The sequence below is a fragment of the Falco cherrug genome, chromosome 10 (assembly GCF_023634085.1).
Source record: "Falco cherrug isolate bFalChe1 chromosome 10, bFalChe1.pri, whole genome shotgun sequence".
NCBI lineage: Eukaryota > Metazoa > Chordata > Aves > Falconiformes > Falconidae > Falco > Falco cherrug.
Genome location: NC_073706.1, coordinates 29,443,438 through 29,462,785, shown reverse-complemented (window position 1 = coordinate 29,462,785; position 19,348 = coordinate 29,443,438). Strand labels below are relative to the sequence as shown.

The window sequence follows — 19,348 nt, the reverse complement described above, 5'->3', positions numbered from 1 at the left end:
GAAAAAAAAATAATCTACGGTTAAAACAAGCCATTCACAATATTCTCCAAAGTTAACAGCTACACACACTGAAAACCTAACATGTACTTTTTGGCCAATGCTTAACATGCCAAATTAAACAAAAACTGTGCTCCAATAAATAGTTTTTACACAATAACATCAGAAATTACTCTTTTCAATTATTTTAGTGACTAGCTATAAATCAGTGATAATTCTCCAACCCATCACATAAACCTGCATTTAGTTCTGGGTAAATTTATCATAATCATCATCATCGAACATCAGTAAGTATAATTTTGGAGTAAAGCCTATAATAGGTTATTAAAGGACTTCCACTGACATCAATCAATTTTATGATGAACTTCCTACCCACCATCTATCTCCTGTCAACACTTTCTTCATTTTAACAACGTAAGTAATGTAAAATAATACAAAATAGGAGTGGTTTTCAATAAAAACTTACCCTATAAAAAGCAGTCGTCAGGGGTAGCAACGCTGCAGCAATGCTATATTCTTCTGAAGACGAACAATCCTTCAAGAAAAACATATGAATAAAATAAGCAAAACCATTTTCAATGTTATGCAATATAATTTCATTTCTGCCTTATGAAGTCCCTCTGATGTCCTTCCTATATTAATGTGACTTTTAATCACTTGCTATCATTTAAGAATAACATATATTTATGTGTGTGCATGTGTGTACATATAGGTGTTTTCTCTTGATTTCTATAGGTACGTATTGCTATGGTTCTTCCCATTTAAGGAATGTATTAGCAGCTTTCTCACTCCCGTGTCTGAAATATAATTTCACCAACATAGTTTACATATAAAAAGGAAAGTAATCACCATTTAGGAAATAAAAAGGTAGCTTGCTTCTATTTGGGTCAACAGAAATCTGACTAAAATGGAAGTGATGTGATGACCAAAGAATGTGTTTTCAAAATGTTTTCATAATGAAATTGACATAGATTTCATATAAAATAGTCACCTTCACAGCCTCTACAAAAGTTTGGCACAGGTTAACTTTAAAAGAAGATGAAAACCCATTCTCTTCACAGACTTAGAATGCCTCATTCAAAAGTCAAGCATGTCTTTCATGTCTCTCTAGGCTGAAAAGGGTATGCCAAAGTAAATCAACTAGTAATTACACTGATAAAAATAGCAATTTTATTCCAGAAGTCTTTTAAAAGAAACCAGAATTGGAATGTAACTTAATGTTTAAAAAACAAACTACTTGGATTTTTAAGACTTTTTTTTAAAAACATAGAACAAAAAATAACAGTAAAAAAGTTTTTTGTTTTTAAGTGACTAGATTATTTTTCATTAGCTCTTTTTGCCAACACTGAAGAACACAATAACACACACAGTCTTACTAGACAAATGTATCACCATTGTGTCCCTGGATGATGAATGGCAAAAAAAATAAATCCATTTGAACAATTAATTTCAATATTTTGAACATTCATTCTTATAATGAGCACCCTCCAATTCAAACCATACTCCTGTTAACTGTCTACAACATCTGACCAAATTCCAAAATTGAAATCTCAAGTGTTCCTCTGCCAGACTTCTCATTGATGCCTTCATCTCGTATCAGAATTCTCTCAAACACAGCAGCTAGCAAAAACTTGGCACCAGTCAGCTGTGATAGCAGAAGGATAATATCTACATTGCAGGAGCAATCATATTAATGATCATTAGGATGTTATCTGTGTATTCATCTCACTCTTCTTTCATAAATGTCTGCTGAGTGATTATGGACTGCAGGTTTAAAACAATAGACCAAAAAATTAATCAGAAGACTATTTTGCTTCTCATTACTTTAAAAGACCATTTTCATCCTTCATGATTTTCCAGTAACAAATACTTCACCTTGTATTACTTTAACCTAAACAGAATACCAAATGTCCATACACAGTTAAATAGAATAGCATTTACAAAACTACTTACATATGTATTCTGAAAAGGTGTACAAGTTCATAGATGTGAAGCTTTATTTCTGCTCAGTTACTGAAGGTTTTAACGTGCTTAACTGCATGAATGCATGTATACTAACTGCACATGGAAAACAAAAGGGGTGCAAGTGCTCACACTTCGTAACACATTCCAATCTGGCAGAGTAAAACGGTAAGAAAAGCGGACACTTGAGAAACTCGATGTATGTTTTAATGATGCCTTTCAGTATTGCGACACGTATATAAACCCCCAAATCAGTTAGTAAGATGTCAGAACAGTAAGACTAAAGGACATAGGCTCAGCTGCTTTTAATTTTCAATTTCTGCATTATTTCCTACTGTTATCCATATCCTTAACCCCCATTCAGAATTTAGAAGGTATCTGCAGTTTGATATAAATATACAATAAATATTGTTAGTATTTTTTCACTTAATCAGAAAACTTCCAATTTAAAATAAGACTTTACAACCTTTAGGAATGCTCAACAGTTTTCAAAGAAATACGTATCTTATTTCTGTACGTGCCTATTTATAACCAGGTATAAAATGATCCATCCTCATTGTTTCACATTATCTACTTAATCCCTCAGCTCAAATTATTTGTAAGAGCTTTGGCTTTTACCCAAAACATACATTAAAATATCTTTACAAAAACTGAGCAATGTATCTTCACTTAGAGAGCACTCAATATTCCAAGAGCTAACATATGTCTCAAAGATATATATCATCACCACATAAACAACACAGTAGATTATTTTTCCATTCCTTCTTGCAAGTATGAAATTCTCCACATATTCTATGTCAGCAGTACCCCCCGGACTTGTAGTATGGAAGTATTATCTGTATCTATTTTTTTCTCCTCCAGCACATGACAAGAAATATAAAATGACCTCAGTTAGGAATACATTACAATACAGTGAAATTAATTAAGTCTTTATCTGCTTTGAAGTTGCAAGACAGAATGCCGTAGTTAACAGGTATGTTGCACTGAAATCCTACCTTCTCAAAGCACTGGAAATGTCATATATGTATTGTATGCAATTGATCTAGACTCCTGAAACAAAGCAACCCAGCTGCCTTATATTTAATAATGTCTTTACCAATCGTGAAAAATATGTCTTACTATTGCCACAGAAGTAGACAAACCAAATATCATAAAATAATTAAAGCTGTTCCCCCTAATTTGCACAAAATTAAGTGAAACACATCTGGGGGACAAAAAGTATTCTCAGCAAATTAGTTTCCTAAAAACAATGCCTTTTAACAGTGAATTGTGGACTTCCACCATGCTATGTGCAAAGTACTGCTTTGAATCCATGCCTAAGGGAGTGAAGACCTGGCACACTGTTCTGGCCATACTGATCATATATTCAGATAGTTGCTGATCTCTGTAGCAGATTGGAAGCGTTACAGGAATTCATGTACATTTAAAATAGTTTTGCTATACTGAACTGACAGGTGAATAATGAAATGAGAATGTTTTTCCTGACATTACTTACTTTGTTAACACACATGTGATTTACTTATATGTTCCACTCAGTTTAAATATGCAGCAAAACTTTGGCAGTTAGATCTCGTCATTGCATTGCCGAACTGACAGCTAGGTAGTTACAGATTTCGGCCACTTGGATGGACACGTGGGACTTCTAGTATCTGGTGAGGCACTGATGGCTTTTGGAATCTGGTAGGTGGCTTAGGCTGCTGGTACTGGAGCGGAAAAGCAATTCTCTTCCTCACCCTTGGCTTCAGAACAAGTACTGACCCAAACTTGTGTTTGGAAGACATGGTACTGTAGGTCATCATTAAGTTGAGATGGCCTCCACAATTTAAGCACTAGCAATACCACTTAGCAATGAACAGCCAGCCCAGGGAAAGGTTCCTCCTTGATCTGCTACTGAAGGTGCAGGCCCACATTCAAAGCCCCTCAGCGCCCTGCGATGTCTCGCTGACAAGAGCAAGGCAAAGTCAGCGACAGTTAAGCTCAAGCTTACACACCTTCCTGAACAGGCTGCAGTACCTAACAACTGATGCTTTGGGTTTTATGTCTTCTCTTAGTCACATGATAAAAGTCTAGGAGAGCTATGTTAAATACCTGATAACATTTGGAGTGCAATTTTCTCTTTAAATCCATCTTGATAGCCTCTCATTAACTACTAGCTGATACAGTACGTTTCCTGTGTTTAACCACATTCTGCTTTGGGCATCAAGCTTTTCAAACAGACACATTTCTAATAATCTACAGGAATCCAAGTATGCTGAAAACTGGGGACCCAATTTTGCTTTACATTCAGCAGCACTATAAATGCATAGAATTACCCACAGGCCTGACTATTGCATGAAATGAACGTAGCATGCAGTAAAGGCATTCAAACTAGAAAGCTAAACACAGCAGCTCTAATTGCGTACTTTTTTGGCAGTACAGTATGATGCATGTATGCTCTATTCAAAATACTGCTAACGTGACCTTCAATGCCTCATTGTCCCTCTTGAGAAGTATTGAATGCTGTCAATTTTCCTGAAGACCAAGAGCATTCATCACTATGTAAGACTAAGCTTATAACGAACCAAGAAAAAAATGCCAGAAACTTCAGTCTCATATGTGTTTTTAAAGCACTAAGACAAGAATTGTTAAGTCAGCATGTGTAAGGTAACCATAAACCGTGCGCTGTATGTTGGGGCTACAAATTACAGGTAAAATGCTGGTTCTAAATTCAGCAGATTATTGTAGTGGTGCCAGGATTTAATCCTTATTGTTACAGATATATGTGGGCAGAGTTTTACTGCATCATGAAATTTTTATGGTTCATGCAGTTTGTATTTTGGAAATATAAACTGTCAAACTTAAAGCACAAGACTATTCTTTTTGTCTAAAGTAGTAAGAAAATTCAGCAGCGCAGTTTAGAAAAAGTGCTTTGTTTGTTAAAAGGAATAGGGATTTACCATGTAGAACTGCAATGTAGTTCAAAAGTAGAATTGGATTTTAATGAGTTGATTTTAGAAAAATCATTCATTTTCACTAGATAAGCTAAATAAAGTTTACATATCCATATGTAAATACAGTATTAATGCAGTTGAACTATTAAAAATGGTAATTTTTATCAAAGAAAACCTATTCCATGTTAATCAATGTCAAGATCAATGTCCTTTATATTCAACCTCAGCAGAGTTAAAAATCCAAGTAAATAAATCAACAGTTTCACAATGTACACTGATTATCTCCAGTATAATTATATGCTGCCTTGGAAGGTGAAAAAAACACAGTTATATTTGGAATTTCCAGTGTAACTTTTAAAAGTACTTAGACTACAAGTTTTAAATCCACAGATAAAGCCATGATCTGGAGCAGTAGTCAAAATGACATATTTTGCTGGAATAAATGCAGATAGGACACAAATAACTTACGTTACTTAGTACTAACAGCATATAATAAAATCCAAAGGAAAATGAGGAATCTTCTTATTGGAATCATAAGCACAGTTGTTTCTTCAGTGAAAATGAATGTACATTTACTTTCTTTCTAACATCCCTATACAGTTTTTGCTAGTGAGGTTAACATAACTGTTCACCACTGCTCTGTTTTTTAAGGGGAGCAAAGTTGGGGTTTTTTTGTGACCAAAGGTGAAATCGAACCTTGTTGAAACAGCTACAGTTTTGTTAAATGCAACTTTTCTGGGACTTGAGAAATGGGATGGAAGACAGACATACCTAGGAGGCCTGTAGAGCTGACTACCTGCGAACTTATCTGTCAGCAGAACCGTAGGAGCACACTCGAAACCTGGAAGATACTGCCTTATGTAATTCTCATTACTTTTACAACTTCTCATTTTGGTAAGATATATACAGCCTTTCAAAATCATTAACTCACAAAACCACCTCTTCATAAATGACCCTAGCACATTTTACAGGTTGCTCATTAACACAAGCTTTTAATTTAACTTTTGTTCTACTTAAACACTGTTGTGGTGATTCTCAGTTAATAAAACCAAAAACGTACACTCTTATTGTCTATTGTTTCCAGGTTTAACACTGACCAGAATCACACTTTGGCCTTTTGAGGAGCAAGTTCTCCAGTTGCTACCTGGTTAACTATCCGACAGCAGTAACTCAACAAAGTCCACATTAGACTTCACCTGTGCTCTGAATTATGCCAGATATAATACTTTCTTCATCCTCTATGGCCATTACATTCAGAAGTGCCAACGCAGAAGCCAAAGGAACTTCATCCAACCCAGAAAAATCCTCACCAATTTGTTTTGACTCTATGGTCTTTCTGCCTGACTAGAAGCTTTCATAGTGATTATTTCATCAAGGAACCTATCATTGTCAGCAATAGGATGCAAGATGTTGTAGGCCTGCCATTCCAGGTACCAGAAGATCCAATTCCATTTTAGAAGGATTTCACATCCTGATAAGCTTAATATTTAGGGTCTTTACCTGGCCCTGAATTCTCATAGGTTTGTCCCTCCTTGAAACATAGTGCTATAAGGGACAGAATTCAACTGCTGTGTTTTAGATGGAATTACACAAGCACATAACGTTCATCGATTTTTAAGTTTCCTTTTGCTGTACTCCCCACGTTCACCAGTTAACAAATGCAGCACAGTTTCTCTATGCAGCCCCTCTGTACTACAGATCTCACAGCAAGCCAAAACAAGAAACAACATTTTACTCAACGGGCTGTCGAGTCCCCCATCCCACCCCCATCTTTCTCAATAAATACATTTCCGTCTAGGGTTGAGATTAGTCATTTCCTCCTTCCCGTAACAAACTATGTTTAGGAAATCAGGAACCTCAATTTTTATGTGCATAAATTACACATTCTTCACCATATTTTTACTGTACCCCAAAAGTGTAAAAACATGTTACTTTTTATTTTGCAAGATACTGATAAACACAAGAATGCCATCCCTTGTGTCTAAGCACATCTGAGTTTCTTTAACAGAAATGCCATGCATGTTTCTGAATACTGTCATGAGGCCCATGGCAATAAAGTTCAACATACTCAGGCTGTAATCTTCTCCCAAGGAAATGGTTGGGATGCCAAGATGCCTTTTGACTTTTATTTCACAGCAGGGCTTCATTCACAGTGAATCTGTCCAAACCTTAAACTACACCAGCTGTGATACAAGGTCCTGCACAGTAATTTGTAAAAAATATTTGACAAACAACATTCAAATGATAGAATACTTTGTAATTCATGACAGAACAGTGATCAATATCCATTAACTACTCAGCTGGAAAAGGGCAATTAATTCATAATACATCTACAAACTCCAGTGTACTCCTAAAGCCCTTGTAGAGCAAAGTACTTACACAGTGACTGCAAAACATAAATACAGGATACTCCATAAACAGCTTTACAGACAGCCTGGTTAATTGAGTTAAGGAACAACAGAAAAGTGCTTAAAACATTAGAAGAACTATTAAAATAGATGCAATATTCCAGTATAGCCCACTTATCTATTAGTGAATCATTTCACAAGAACACAGCACACTTAGGCATTCTAGCATTCATTCTGTGTGCAGCAGCGCGTCTTCTCCTAGATTATAAACTGTCACAAACTTTCAAACGTAAAAATGCATTCATCTTGCTTGATTTAATTTTACTGTTCTTCTCTAATTTCCATGAGATCTTCTAATTTCATATACTTTTAATAAAAATCTATCACATCAGCGTGCACATTCTATACCATTTTTACAACTTAGCAGGAATTAACACCTTTTTTTTAAAAAAAATCACATTTCTATGAGTAAAGTGATTCACTGAAAAATCTGTTTGTCGCTTTAGAAAAATATTGTTTGGATAGAAGTAGAATTTCATATCTATCCTGTGAAATGCAAAAAGATACGATGCTCAGTTCAAATCAATTACCAAAGATCCTGGGTCTAGTTCACTAAGGAGAAGCTGAACAAACAATGGCTGATGAAATGTGACTTGGAAGTAGGGCTCACTGAAAATTTTCCACTGAATAGGAGGTGATAGCACAATGAATCTTTATTTAAGCTAAACCCCTCACTGACATCGTCTTAGAAAAGAGAACTTCTAAACCCTAAAGTTTTCCCCTTGGGAAACTTCATCTCTTTCATAGATACCTTGTCAATTATAACTGATTTTCTGGGGAAACAGAAATAACCCCCTGGGAAACACCTCAAAGAGGGAAAGGAACAGGTTCAGGGGATCTACAGGGCACACTGTAGGGAACAAGTCCTCACAGATGTCATTTCCAGACAGATGAAGAACAAGAAAGTGACTGCTGAAGAACAGAAAGCACAGGCTGACCAAGGGAAAACAGATCAACCTCTATGGTAACAAGCTCTGTAGCTGAGGAAAGAACAGCACATCTCATTTACCTGGGCTTTAAGAGGGCTCTCGACACCGGCTCCTTTGGTGTTTCTGTAGGCAAGCTGGGTAGATACAGCCTAGCTGAAAGAGTGGAAACTGACTGCACAGTCTGATCCAAAAGAGAGTGCTCAGAGGTTCCACGTTTAACAGGCAGGTGGCTACAAGTCATGTTTTCCGGGGTTGAGATTGACCGTGGCAAACGCCACCCAATGTTTTCATTAACAATCTGAAAATGGCATGAAATGCACCTTCATCAAATTTCTGAATGACACCAAATTTGGGGGAGCGGTAAATACACCGTATGAGGGGCAGGACTGCTACTAACTAGCATCACAGCCCGTCAGAAATAGACTGACAAGAACCTCCTGATCTCTGCAACAAAGACAAATGCAAAGTTCTGCACAAGGGACAGGGTAACTCCATGCAAAAGCATGTCACGTATGAACAGCACCTGGAACCATGTGCTGAGTAACACATGTCAAACCAAGACCGGGCCATAAACTTCAGAAATAGGTGCAAAATCAATTACCTTGTTTTGTTGCTGTTTGCAGGTATCAGCAAAGTCTGTACAGTACAGACTGCTCCAAGGAAGCAGTGGAATAGGTAATACTGCAGCTGAATCGAACAGGCACTCAATGTGAGAGGAAATGGAAATATTATGAAGTATCTTGATGACAGAAAAAAAGCATTATAAGAATAGCAACAGGCAGAAGTGGTGAACAGATTTACAACAGCGATATTAAATTTCTCAAAGAAATATGTGAGATAAAGAGTAAATAATTGGAAACAATGCACAAGACTGATAGGAGATAGGAAAAAGAATATCTTGTACCAAAACAAAAAAGTTAAAAACATTAGTCTCACCAGAGATCTACTCATAGCAGGGGCAAAAGAACAAAACAATTATAGAGAGATTAAGGATCACATCCAAGAGACAAACTGTCAGGAGAGTGCAAAACTGAAAGGAGCCCAGAACTAAATAAGTACATAAAGGGAAAACAGTGTGCTCAACCAGCACAGACAAAAATTATGGGAGAGAAGGCAGATGCCAATTTTTTAAAAATATATACATGCATCTGCAGGGTTCTGGCAGGTGCCCCTGGGAACCGAAGTACATGCTCATGGGGATGTAACACTGCCTTCCGGGAGATAGATGCATTCTTCACAAACTGCCAAAAGCGGAGTCTCTTTTCGATACATATTTGACAACTTGTTGCCAGACAGCTTCAGCTTTTCTACACCAACCTTGATAGTACTGAAAAGCTTTGCTACAGTTCTGGCAGACGCACCAGTTAAGTCTGTGTACAGCTGCACCAAAGGACAACAGGGATGACAATGACCAGCTGCTTCTGGAACAAGTTTTCCTGGATCAGCTTTGTTGGTGCAGCTCCATTTCTGGATTCATGAAACAAGTGTCAGCTGCTAGAAGAGAGTATTTCTGGGATGACCTGCAATGGCTGCAGAATTTCAAGGATGACAAAGGGGCGTTTTGTGGTTTTGTTGAGGTAATTCTGCTTATTACAAGGTTGTGAATCTTGAATTCAGCCAGCAAGGGCTTTTCTGTGCTTAGGCAAAAATGATGCATTGTATCAGTTGCGCTGGTGAATTTGAGAGAACCTAAAATCCCTTGTTGTCAACTCTGCTGCCAGACTTCTCAGTTCCTTAATAGACTGGAATGTAAATTTTCTCTTATGTTTCAAAGAGTAGCTGCAGTTATAACAACTTTAATACAAACTTTTGTCCAAGTTGCTTAATCCAAAAATCAACCTTGTAACATCAGAATAGGTCCATACCACATCATGAAAAAATTATGCTACGCAAGCCATTATCAGAAATACCCCATTTTTCTGGAGAAAAAACTCCCAGTAAGTTTGAGGCTTTATAATCCTGGCTGATAAAGTCTTTTAAAAGATAAATGGTTCATAGAAAATAATACCTTAATAAGATTCAGGAAACTGAAGAACATATGTTGTGTGTGATACAGTAGCACGTTGTAGAGCAGTGTCTACCTTGATTAACACATCAAATCAGTGTGATCAAGGAAGAATGTTGTTGCAAAGCCTGGAAAGCCCAAGAGATTCAGAGATTTCAAGACCTGCTTGATTTAGTGAACTGCTCTCTCCAAGATAACATTTATCAATGAAATACATACATTCTAATACAAATATTTAAACTATGGATAAAGAAAAACAGAAAAATACAGTATTTTCATTGAAAGTGAAGTATTCTAAGTGTTCAGATGTTACTTTCCAGTGCATGCACAGCAGCTTCTTTCATAGAGATACAGATTTTATTTGAAATCTTACACTTTTTTGTGGTTCAAGAATATAAGCACAGTAAATGCATGCGAGAAGTGGGAATTGTTTCTTATGAAACTTTTATTAAAAATTCATTCCATTAATGTTAATAAAGTGTTCGTTTTTCTAAGAACACAGTGAAAACAAGTGTGAAGCCTTTTTTGTGAAAGACAAATAAAGGCAACGGAAAAAACAGTAAACCAATTTGAACTGGCAATTGTAAAACCACCCTCTGAATCTTTCAGTCTTGAAACTGGTTGAACTGATCCTTTTCTCTGGGATTTTCAAATGGCTTCAGGAAATATGAAGGTTAGAATTCCATGAAGTAACTCCTCTGACTTTGGTTTGCAAAAATGAAAAAGTAAGTTCCCAAAACATACTGGTTTGTCATATAGTTGACAAGGCACATTTGGATGTCCTTGAAACAAATTCCTGTTCTCTGTAAAAACAATTCTGCAAGACAAAGACTACTAGAGGAAAGAAAAAATCCTTGAGCTTGCTGCGTGGACCAAAACAGCAGAAATGTAGTAGAGAACCTTGCCGTAGCACTGCCTTCCAGCATAACTGTTTCTTTGATACAACCTGTAAGAAATCTTGGTATGACCCTTTCCTGTTCCATAGCCTTCTAAATCATTGCTGGCAACATCCAGCTAACTAGCCACAGAGAACAGCTGCCTTTGCCAGCTTTTGGGTTGCCAGTTAATCTATTTTAAAAGCCTGACAGATCTTCTCCTAGGCTATCTGATCTTCCTTCCTGAGGGTTTTATTCTAAACGCCTTTCTGCTTTGTTATCTTCTTGAAATTAACAGGCAAAAATGCAGAAAGGGGAGTTCTCCTATGGAAGCACCGTAGATGGCAATGAAAAGACTCAAAAAAAGCAACTTGGGGTACAGTGAAATATTAGTGATGTATTAAGTCCCAACTACACACATGCTGTTTGAAATCCCTTCCAAAGAATTCCTATTTGGAGTTTTCAGAAGGATGAGCCAGATTGTAATGGCTGGAGGTGGGGGGCAGAAAGAGTGGGTAATGAAAATAAAAAGTGAGAAGTTTAAGCATTAGCAATGGCTTTGTCATCCTAAAAACATCAAGACTCCAATTCCAGAGAATGCAAGAGCAAATTACCAAACAAGCGCAGGACAGCATTCAGAAGATCAACATCTGATTTCTGGACAGTGTGGCATTATTTAGTGCGTATCCTGAATGAAACACACCGCATCAGCATGAACTGTCAGCCACGTATAACAAGCATAAATGTGATGACTCAAAAGATAAATATTTTAAATCTGTCTCTACTTCTAACAAGAAATATGAGCAGATATCCTGAACATGTTTCACCATCTTCTCAGTCCTTTTATCTCACCTGCAGTTCTAAGTAGCAAATAAATCCTTAGGCTTTGAGGAAGACCTTTGCTATCAGAGTGTCATGAACCCACAGTCCCCACTGCCTTCTCTTTCATTACCAAGCTAGTGTCCCATGGCCACATTTTGTCCAGGTTCCTTATGCTGCTGAAATTTTGGATCTTGACCTTTGCTGTTTTATAAGGAGATTTAAGAGTGTAGCTGTTGAGTCAGTACCGAGACATCCCGCTAGGTCATCTCAGTTAACAATGCAATAAAAATTTCCAATACGCTTATTTGCCATCCTTCTCCTTAATTGAACCTTCTCCTCTCCACAGAAAACAAAATCATAGATAATAAAGATCTGGGCTTTCTATATTAATACACAGCGAGAGAGGTGGATGCAGAAGCACAGTCCAGTGCTACTGTGTAGTACGCTGATGCCCATTTGTGGAGCAAGATACACGAATGCAATGATGCCACGGCGTGTAGGAAGGTTGTGACATGCAGTCCAAGATACTCCTTAGAACACAGTATGTAAATGGGGATTAAGTCAGCCTGGAAGTATGCCAACCACAAGGCATGACACTTGCAGCAGTACCACTGGATCCACCTGAATGAAGACACATGAACTGAACGGCAAACTTGCTGCATTTTCAGTGAGGTGCAGAAAATAAGGTATCTTGCCAGGTAACACACTCCAAGGATTTGATTGTGTGAATGGAAATCATTTCAATGCACCACAGCTGAATAGAGGACTAATAGCCTCCTGCCTCTGCAGACACAAAGCTCAGCTGTCATTATAGACAAACACTACACACATTATATGTTGTCAAAAAATTGGCTCACCATTTTGCATTCACAGTTCAATTTGAAATTGATCTTATCTGATATATTTTGTTTGCACTAATTAATATGTGAAATTCATAAATACTTACATTAGCCTGACTCTTCTCCAAAACAACCTCTCTTCCTCTCCCTGCCCCTGAAGCTATCACTGAAGTTTAGACTGATTATAGTATTTTTCATTTAACTCTATTGCTGGGAATAATTGCAATGTAGTAATCTGCTAATATCATAATTTTGTAACAATAAAGGGAAAATCACAATAGCTTATTCTAAACATTTATGCTCATTTTTTAAATAAAAGCTGACTAATGAGCACCAGAATTTTATAAGATAAAATGTCTTGCAAGATTTACTGCATTAAATGAAAGTAATATATCCAATAGTTAGATACAGTTGCTGTCTCAAGAAATATGACAAAACTTTAAAAAGTGTTACTTTTTTGTAATACTTTACCAAGTATCTGGTATGCAACTACAAAAAATATTTTACAAGTGTTCAAAAGAATTTACCATTGCCTTCAAAGTATGATTTTTTTTTTCTGACCTTAAATACAACAGTTAAGTGTCAGCCAAAATTCACCACTGCTGTAACAATAACAAGGAGATACTGCACATCTGATTTAGCTGAAAATTTCTAGAAAAAACCCTATCATTAAATGTTGGAACCAAATCCTTTATCTTCATCCTGAATGAGTTAAGTGCAGAAATATACTGTAAGTTGCACTTTTATTTTGTTAGTTTTTAATAATGGCATCAATCACAGGAGCCAGTACACAATAAAATAAGGAGTACCCTATCTCATCCCATAACAATAATGAACTTAGCAAAATCAACACACGAATGGAAGCTTTTTTTATACCTAAATAATATGATTACTTCATCTGGGCACACACGAAGTTAAAAAAAAAAATTAAAGATACAGCATTCAGAAAAGCATATTACCTGCCATCATTTACTAGCATGCCAGTAACCACACCAATGAGACGAAGGAAATCTATATAGTAACACTGTTAATCATTAGGTGATATTAGCAGAGTCTACGGTACTATGACTATTTCTGGAATACATAAAAGTCCCATAACCCAACAGTGTCTCAAATCAAGACATGAAGAAATCTTAAATTAAGGCAACACTTCTCAGCTGAATTGCAGAAAGTTTCAAAACATCAGGTTTCCAGATAAGTCTTTTAATGACATATGATTTCCTAAACATAGTCAGTTCAACTATTTTGAATAACAATTAGTCAAGTTGGTTGTCTGTCATGAGGAAAAAAAAAAGTTGGAGAAATCACTACAGTGATGAGGAAATAAATGCAAGAGATACAATACTAGCTAAAAAATGACTGCCAAAGGATGAGTACCAAACACAGTGAAAATAATACAGAAAAGAATAAAAAGGAGACCAAGAAGGCACAGATAACATGGCTCTACATGCTTCCAGGGACACCTGTTCTGAACTGCATACTGACTAGGAAAAGAATTACATGAACACTTGTTGTTAGTAATACGTATTTAAAATGCTCCTAACCACTACAGTTTTTGCATACGCTGCTAACCAAAATTCATTTTTTACTAAGTACTTCAGCTTGTATTTCTAAAAAATTCATCTATTCATACAAAATTGTGATAGAACCAAGCTTTACAGTGGTATGGTACAAGCTAAAGGTTTCTGCACTAGATATTAAAGTTCATGATCAAATGTTAGCTTTAGACTTTTCAGTAAGTTTTGGGAAGTCTTCCTTCAGGAAAAAAATTATTGGAAAATTTCAAAAGTACTTACATCATGACTTAAAATGACTTTATTGAAAATTATTTTATTCACTATTTCTTTCTTATTAGGCTGTTGCCTGAGCAGCCAAAGATGTTTCATCAGCAACCTGGAGATTACAGGCTCTACCAGAATTCCAACTTCCCCCAAGGACCTCTAAGATCAGCTTTTTTTTACTGACCAGAGAACTGAGCTATACACTTGTTCACTTAATTTTTTTAAGTAGATAATTATGTTTCAAATTTTGAAGGTTATATAGGAATAGATGCAGGAGATTTTGATTTTTTGTTAAGATGGCAAATAAGGAACACAGTCCCTTTATTAAGAGTAACAGGGAAAACATGACATTGCCTGTTACTCTCTGTCTCTCTTTGCAAGCATCTTTATTTATTTCTCTTCATGCTCCCAAGGGTGTGTACTACCAGTAACTGAAACAAAAAAAAAAACCCCAAACTTAAACTGTCATGGAAACAATGCCCACTAAGAAAATATGTTGACTTGGGTAAATCTGTTAAACATTATTTGGTTCAAGCTGACTTGGAAAAACACATGTTTCTACCACCACCACCCCTCAACAAATCCTAATCCCCTTCTCCAAAAGCAGTATTTATGGAGTTTGATAAAACCTGAATGGACAACATGTAACCTCAAAAATGTTTATGGAATATTCAGAAAATTCCTGGCTGCAGAAACAATCTTTAACATGCTCTTATGGAAGAACGTATCTAAGAACCAGCAATTCTCTCCACAGTTTTGATTACTCCCAGGTGATCTCAGATGAGATGAATTTCAAGTAGGCTACTGAAGAAAGTGAATGTATGTATAAAAGAGATAATCAGAATGCTCATACATTTTAGCATACCTGTTCTTTTAAGCACAGAAAGTCCCCAGATTTGAAGCCAGGAATGACCAGCACCAACAGCACTCAGAGCAGACTTCAAGTAGGATCTTTCACCTTTCTGTAAAGTCCATTTTTCATTAATAGATCATTAGTGTTTGGAATAGTTAATGACAGTCTGTTGGATTGAAGTTAATCAGTTCTGATGCCTACTGCTTTCATATGCAGGTTGTATCTTCAATTTGAAATTAGACAAGACCGATGGAATTCAAATCTTTGTTATATGGTACTTTTATACCAAATTATCCTGAAGCAACAAGCATGTGCAAAAATATGTGGCAGTCTGAATCCCTTTGTTAAAGTATAGCTGAAATATGGATAACCGAAGAAGTGAATCTCATCATATCTCCCAGCATCCTGGTTTGGATTTTCTCTGTAGTTAAGGTTTTCATGTTTTGATTCAACCAACACTGCTGGTCTACTGACTATGCATGAGCAGTTGTGAAAAGTAACTGAAAAACCCCTCGCCTACCCTCAGTTAAGTTTTCTTTACAGATGAAGTTTTACACAGTAACAAGCGCTGTGGGGGTGGAGGCCAAATGCATAAAGGATCAGGAAGATAACAGCCATCTATCATAATCAAGTCGGGATCAAAGTCTACGACTTTCCTACACATGCGATTCAGAGGCCGAGTAACAAATTGTGTTAACCTAACTGTAGTTGTGGCCTGTGGTTTTTAAACAGAACCACATATGGTTAGTATTTCAGCTATTCCCAAATGACAAAGGCAAGGCTCCAAAACAGTCAATTAAAATAAATATTTTCCTTTAAGTTGTTGTTGTTGTTTTTAATTTCACAAAAGCAATTATACCTTTTAACTTCATAAATAGGCTAAATTCCAATGAAATCAATAGTCTAGGATCTTGAATTTGGCCTGAAAACAATAAACTAAAGGCCTTTTTAGTCCACTGGCTTTGCCTGCATTAACATTTTTCCTCTTCTTATGAAGAAAAAATGTCCAAAACAACAACCCGTTTGGCCTCTGTTCCAATTAAAAAAAAAAAAAAAAAAAAAAAAAGATTATTCAGTAAAGACTTGTTTGAGGGTATGAACCCCAGCTTCTGCTGGCACATAGCTAATACGCTGATCAAGAAACATACTGTAGGTAGCATCATATTTTGTGTCACCTGTGAATCTAGACTGTACTAATGCTAACGTTCATGCGCAAGTGGAAAATATCGGGGCATGCAGGATATTTACAGAAGCAAATTTTGCAAGACTTGAAAGTACAGGAAAATATATAAAATATTAGCAATATTAGCAATTACATTAAGGTATGGAAAGTGAAGAAAAAAGAAAGCATGCTGAGAATTAAACCCATCAATACTGTTGAAGGTATGCATAATACATAAGACTCAGATGCCTACGGTTCAGAGGTACACAGAATATTATAATGCAGATTAAAAAAAAAGATGAAGTGCTGCAAATCATGGAATCCTCATAATCCAAGCTGACTTTAACTGTATTATTATTACTACAGTTAGAGTAAGAGATGATCTAGTAAGATATTTCAGTCCATACACCTGGAAGGGATAGCGAGTATTATATGCCAACTGTATGCACCTTATTTAGGTATAACAAAAGATATGTATTCTCTGAAATGATGTTTCATCAATTAACATTGAAAGCAGAGGTTTTACATAGTGTTCAACTGACCAAAGGAACTAATCAAAATAAGTTGCCTTTGTCCTCAAAAATCAAATAATCTAGATACAAAATGAATTCTATTTGTGCACTCACAAATGTTGTGACATCTTTAGACTGTTAAACATGCAATTCAAAGACCAATTCTAGCTCCCAAGTGGAGTTTTGGAGTTTAGAGTTCAAGAACTGGGAGGAGAGGTGAGGAAGGGGGTTAGTGAGGGTTTTTTCACTTGTTTGATTTTTTTATCTGTAGACATTAGATGACGTTATCTTTAAGTACTTTGTTGGATCACCAGATACCAAAGTCTGCCCTCCCGCCCCCAACTGTGTACAGGGGGGAAATTACTAAAATTAATCATTACCATAGCATGCTTACATATGTGAGCATTTTCCCACACATCCTAAAAACAATTCACATTAAGTCATAAATCTGGGCTATAATATTGAAAATTAATGTCAACAGCTGCAAGAATTTTTTACAACATACGTAGATTGTCAAACATACTTCTGTGTACACCTTCATTTTCTTTTCTTATTCTGAAGTTCACGCACTTCTTGTTTATGTAACAGTAGAGGTAGGTCTATTACTGTAAAGAAATCAGTTCTTAAGTTTTTTTCCTTCAAATTAATTCTAAAATGCCACATATGTCCACTGTTTATTGTTTGTCATATTAATGCACTTGTCAAGGTTTACACAAAACATTGACAAAACCCAGAACTGGCCTGTGTTTTATGGTATGTATCTCAACATCACACTCCAATTTTTGAATACAACCTGCCAAGATTTCAATTGTTTAAGCCAAAGGTTATATAAACATTATAGTGACCACACTATCAGAAGACTTAGAATATATGTCAATGTTCTTTCTGTCTTAGAAATGACTGTATGTAAAAAATAGATAAAATATGATGATCTTATAACAACCCACTGGCATCTTTTATGCAAATCCTGCAGAACAAACATTTAATAACAGACAAATTCATACCATTCCTTATAGAAACAACAAACCAGTCTTCTATACGGCATGTTTCTTCCAGTAAGTTAAGTCCCATCAATGATCAGAGAAGCACGCACCTTGCTCGCACAGCAGAGAAGCATTTCACTTCAGCTGCTCTATACACCTTGGTTTAACCGCTATTTGAAGGGCGAAGTGCAGAGGGGGGAAGACCAGAGTAAGAATATGTTAGACAGGCAAAATCTTCCCCTTCATTTTAGTAATAAAACTCTGCACTAAAGCTAAATATACAGGTGCATATGGGTGGCCACAGAAGTACATTCACTGAATGGGTACAGTACATCAATGCTGTATAATATTTTGTTACTTACTGTATACATAAAATTACACTAAATAGAGATTAGGCACGTGTATGCATACCTAACAGTATTATACAAAAATCGATATAGAATTAAGTACCTGTACTGAAATACACATATGCACACATAACATTTAAGATTTAAAAAAATTCCATGTGTTCCATTCCTTCTGTATTTTTATTATCTATAAAACTTGTAAAAAAAGAAGTCACTGATTTCATTTAACTTATTCTATTAGCAAAATGCTATTATTTCCACCATCAAAGATTATTTTTTTTTTAACTATCTTTCACAGTCCACCTCTTTCACAGGCAGGGTAGAGAGCAACTACACAGCAGTATAACATAATTCCTAATTCAGACTTGTTTTACTTACAGCAGTGAGTAGCATACAAGCACATGTCTGCTTTTCATCAAGACAACCAAAAATATTTAGAACAGTTATTTAGGAACATTTGGCAACCACAAGGCTGCAATTAACAGTAATGAACACTTAACAGCAGTAGAGCCTACCACGTCAATGCTCCAAGAAACTACATGTTCTCAATAAGGTACCTATGTGTGAGCAAACACAGGCGAGCATGCCCCGAGTTAACAGTGAGCATAGAAGAATTGAACAATGGCCAACAACAGGAGGCATCCATTAAGAATAAAGACTGCTCTAGCTGACCAGTGTCCCAGAGACCCAGCCAGGATGGGTGGGTTTGTACCATTCCCGTTATCCCTGCCTGGGGGCTACTTGGTGTGACACCTTTGCTTGGTGTCTGATGCTCAAGTGCTTATGTTTGTGTCTAAAATGCCATCACATTTTTATTTAACGATCTGCAAGCCAATGACCCGACTGAAATCAAAGTAACCTAGGCACAGACCAGCTGTATGCAGTTTGGACACCATACCCCGCATTACTTTTTTTCCTAAAATGCCCACATTGCTACGTAAAT

General features: G+C 36.3%; 1 protein-coding gene across 5 annotated transcripts in view; it reads right to left on the bottom strand.

The window, feature by feature from the left end:
• Positions 1–19,348, bottom strand: part of SBF2 (SET binding factor 2) — a 255,137-nt gene that overhangs the window by 69,882 nt on the left and 165,907 nt on the right. For all 5 annotated transcript variants that reach the window (XM_055722192.1, XM_055722188.1, XM_055722190.1 and 2 more), the window contains exon 17: positions 464–532. In XM_055722192.1, the coding sequence (XP_055578167.1) occupies positions 464–532 (69 nt within the window). The remainder of the gene's footprint in view (positions 1–463; positions 533–19,348) is intronic.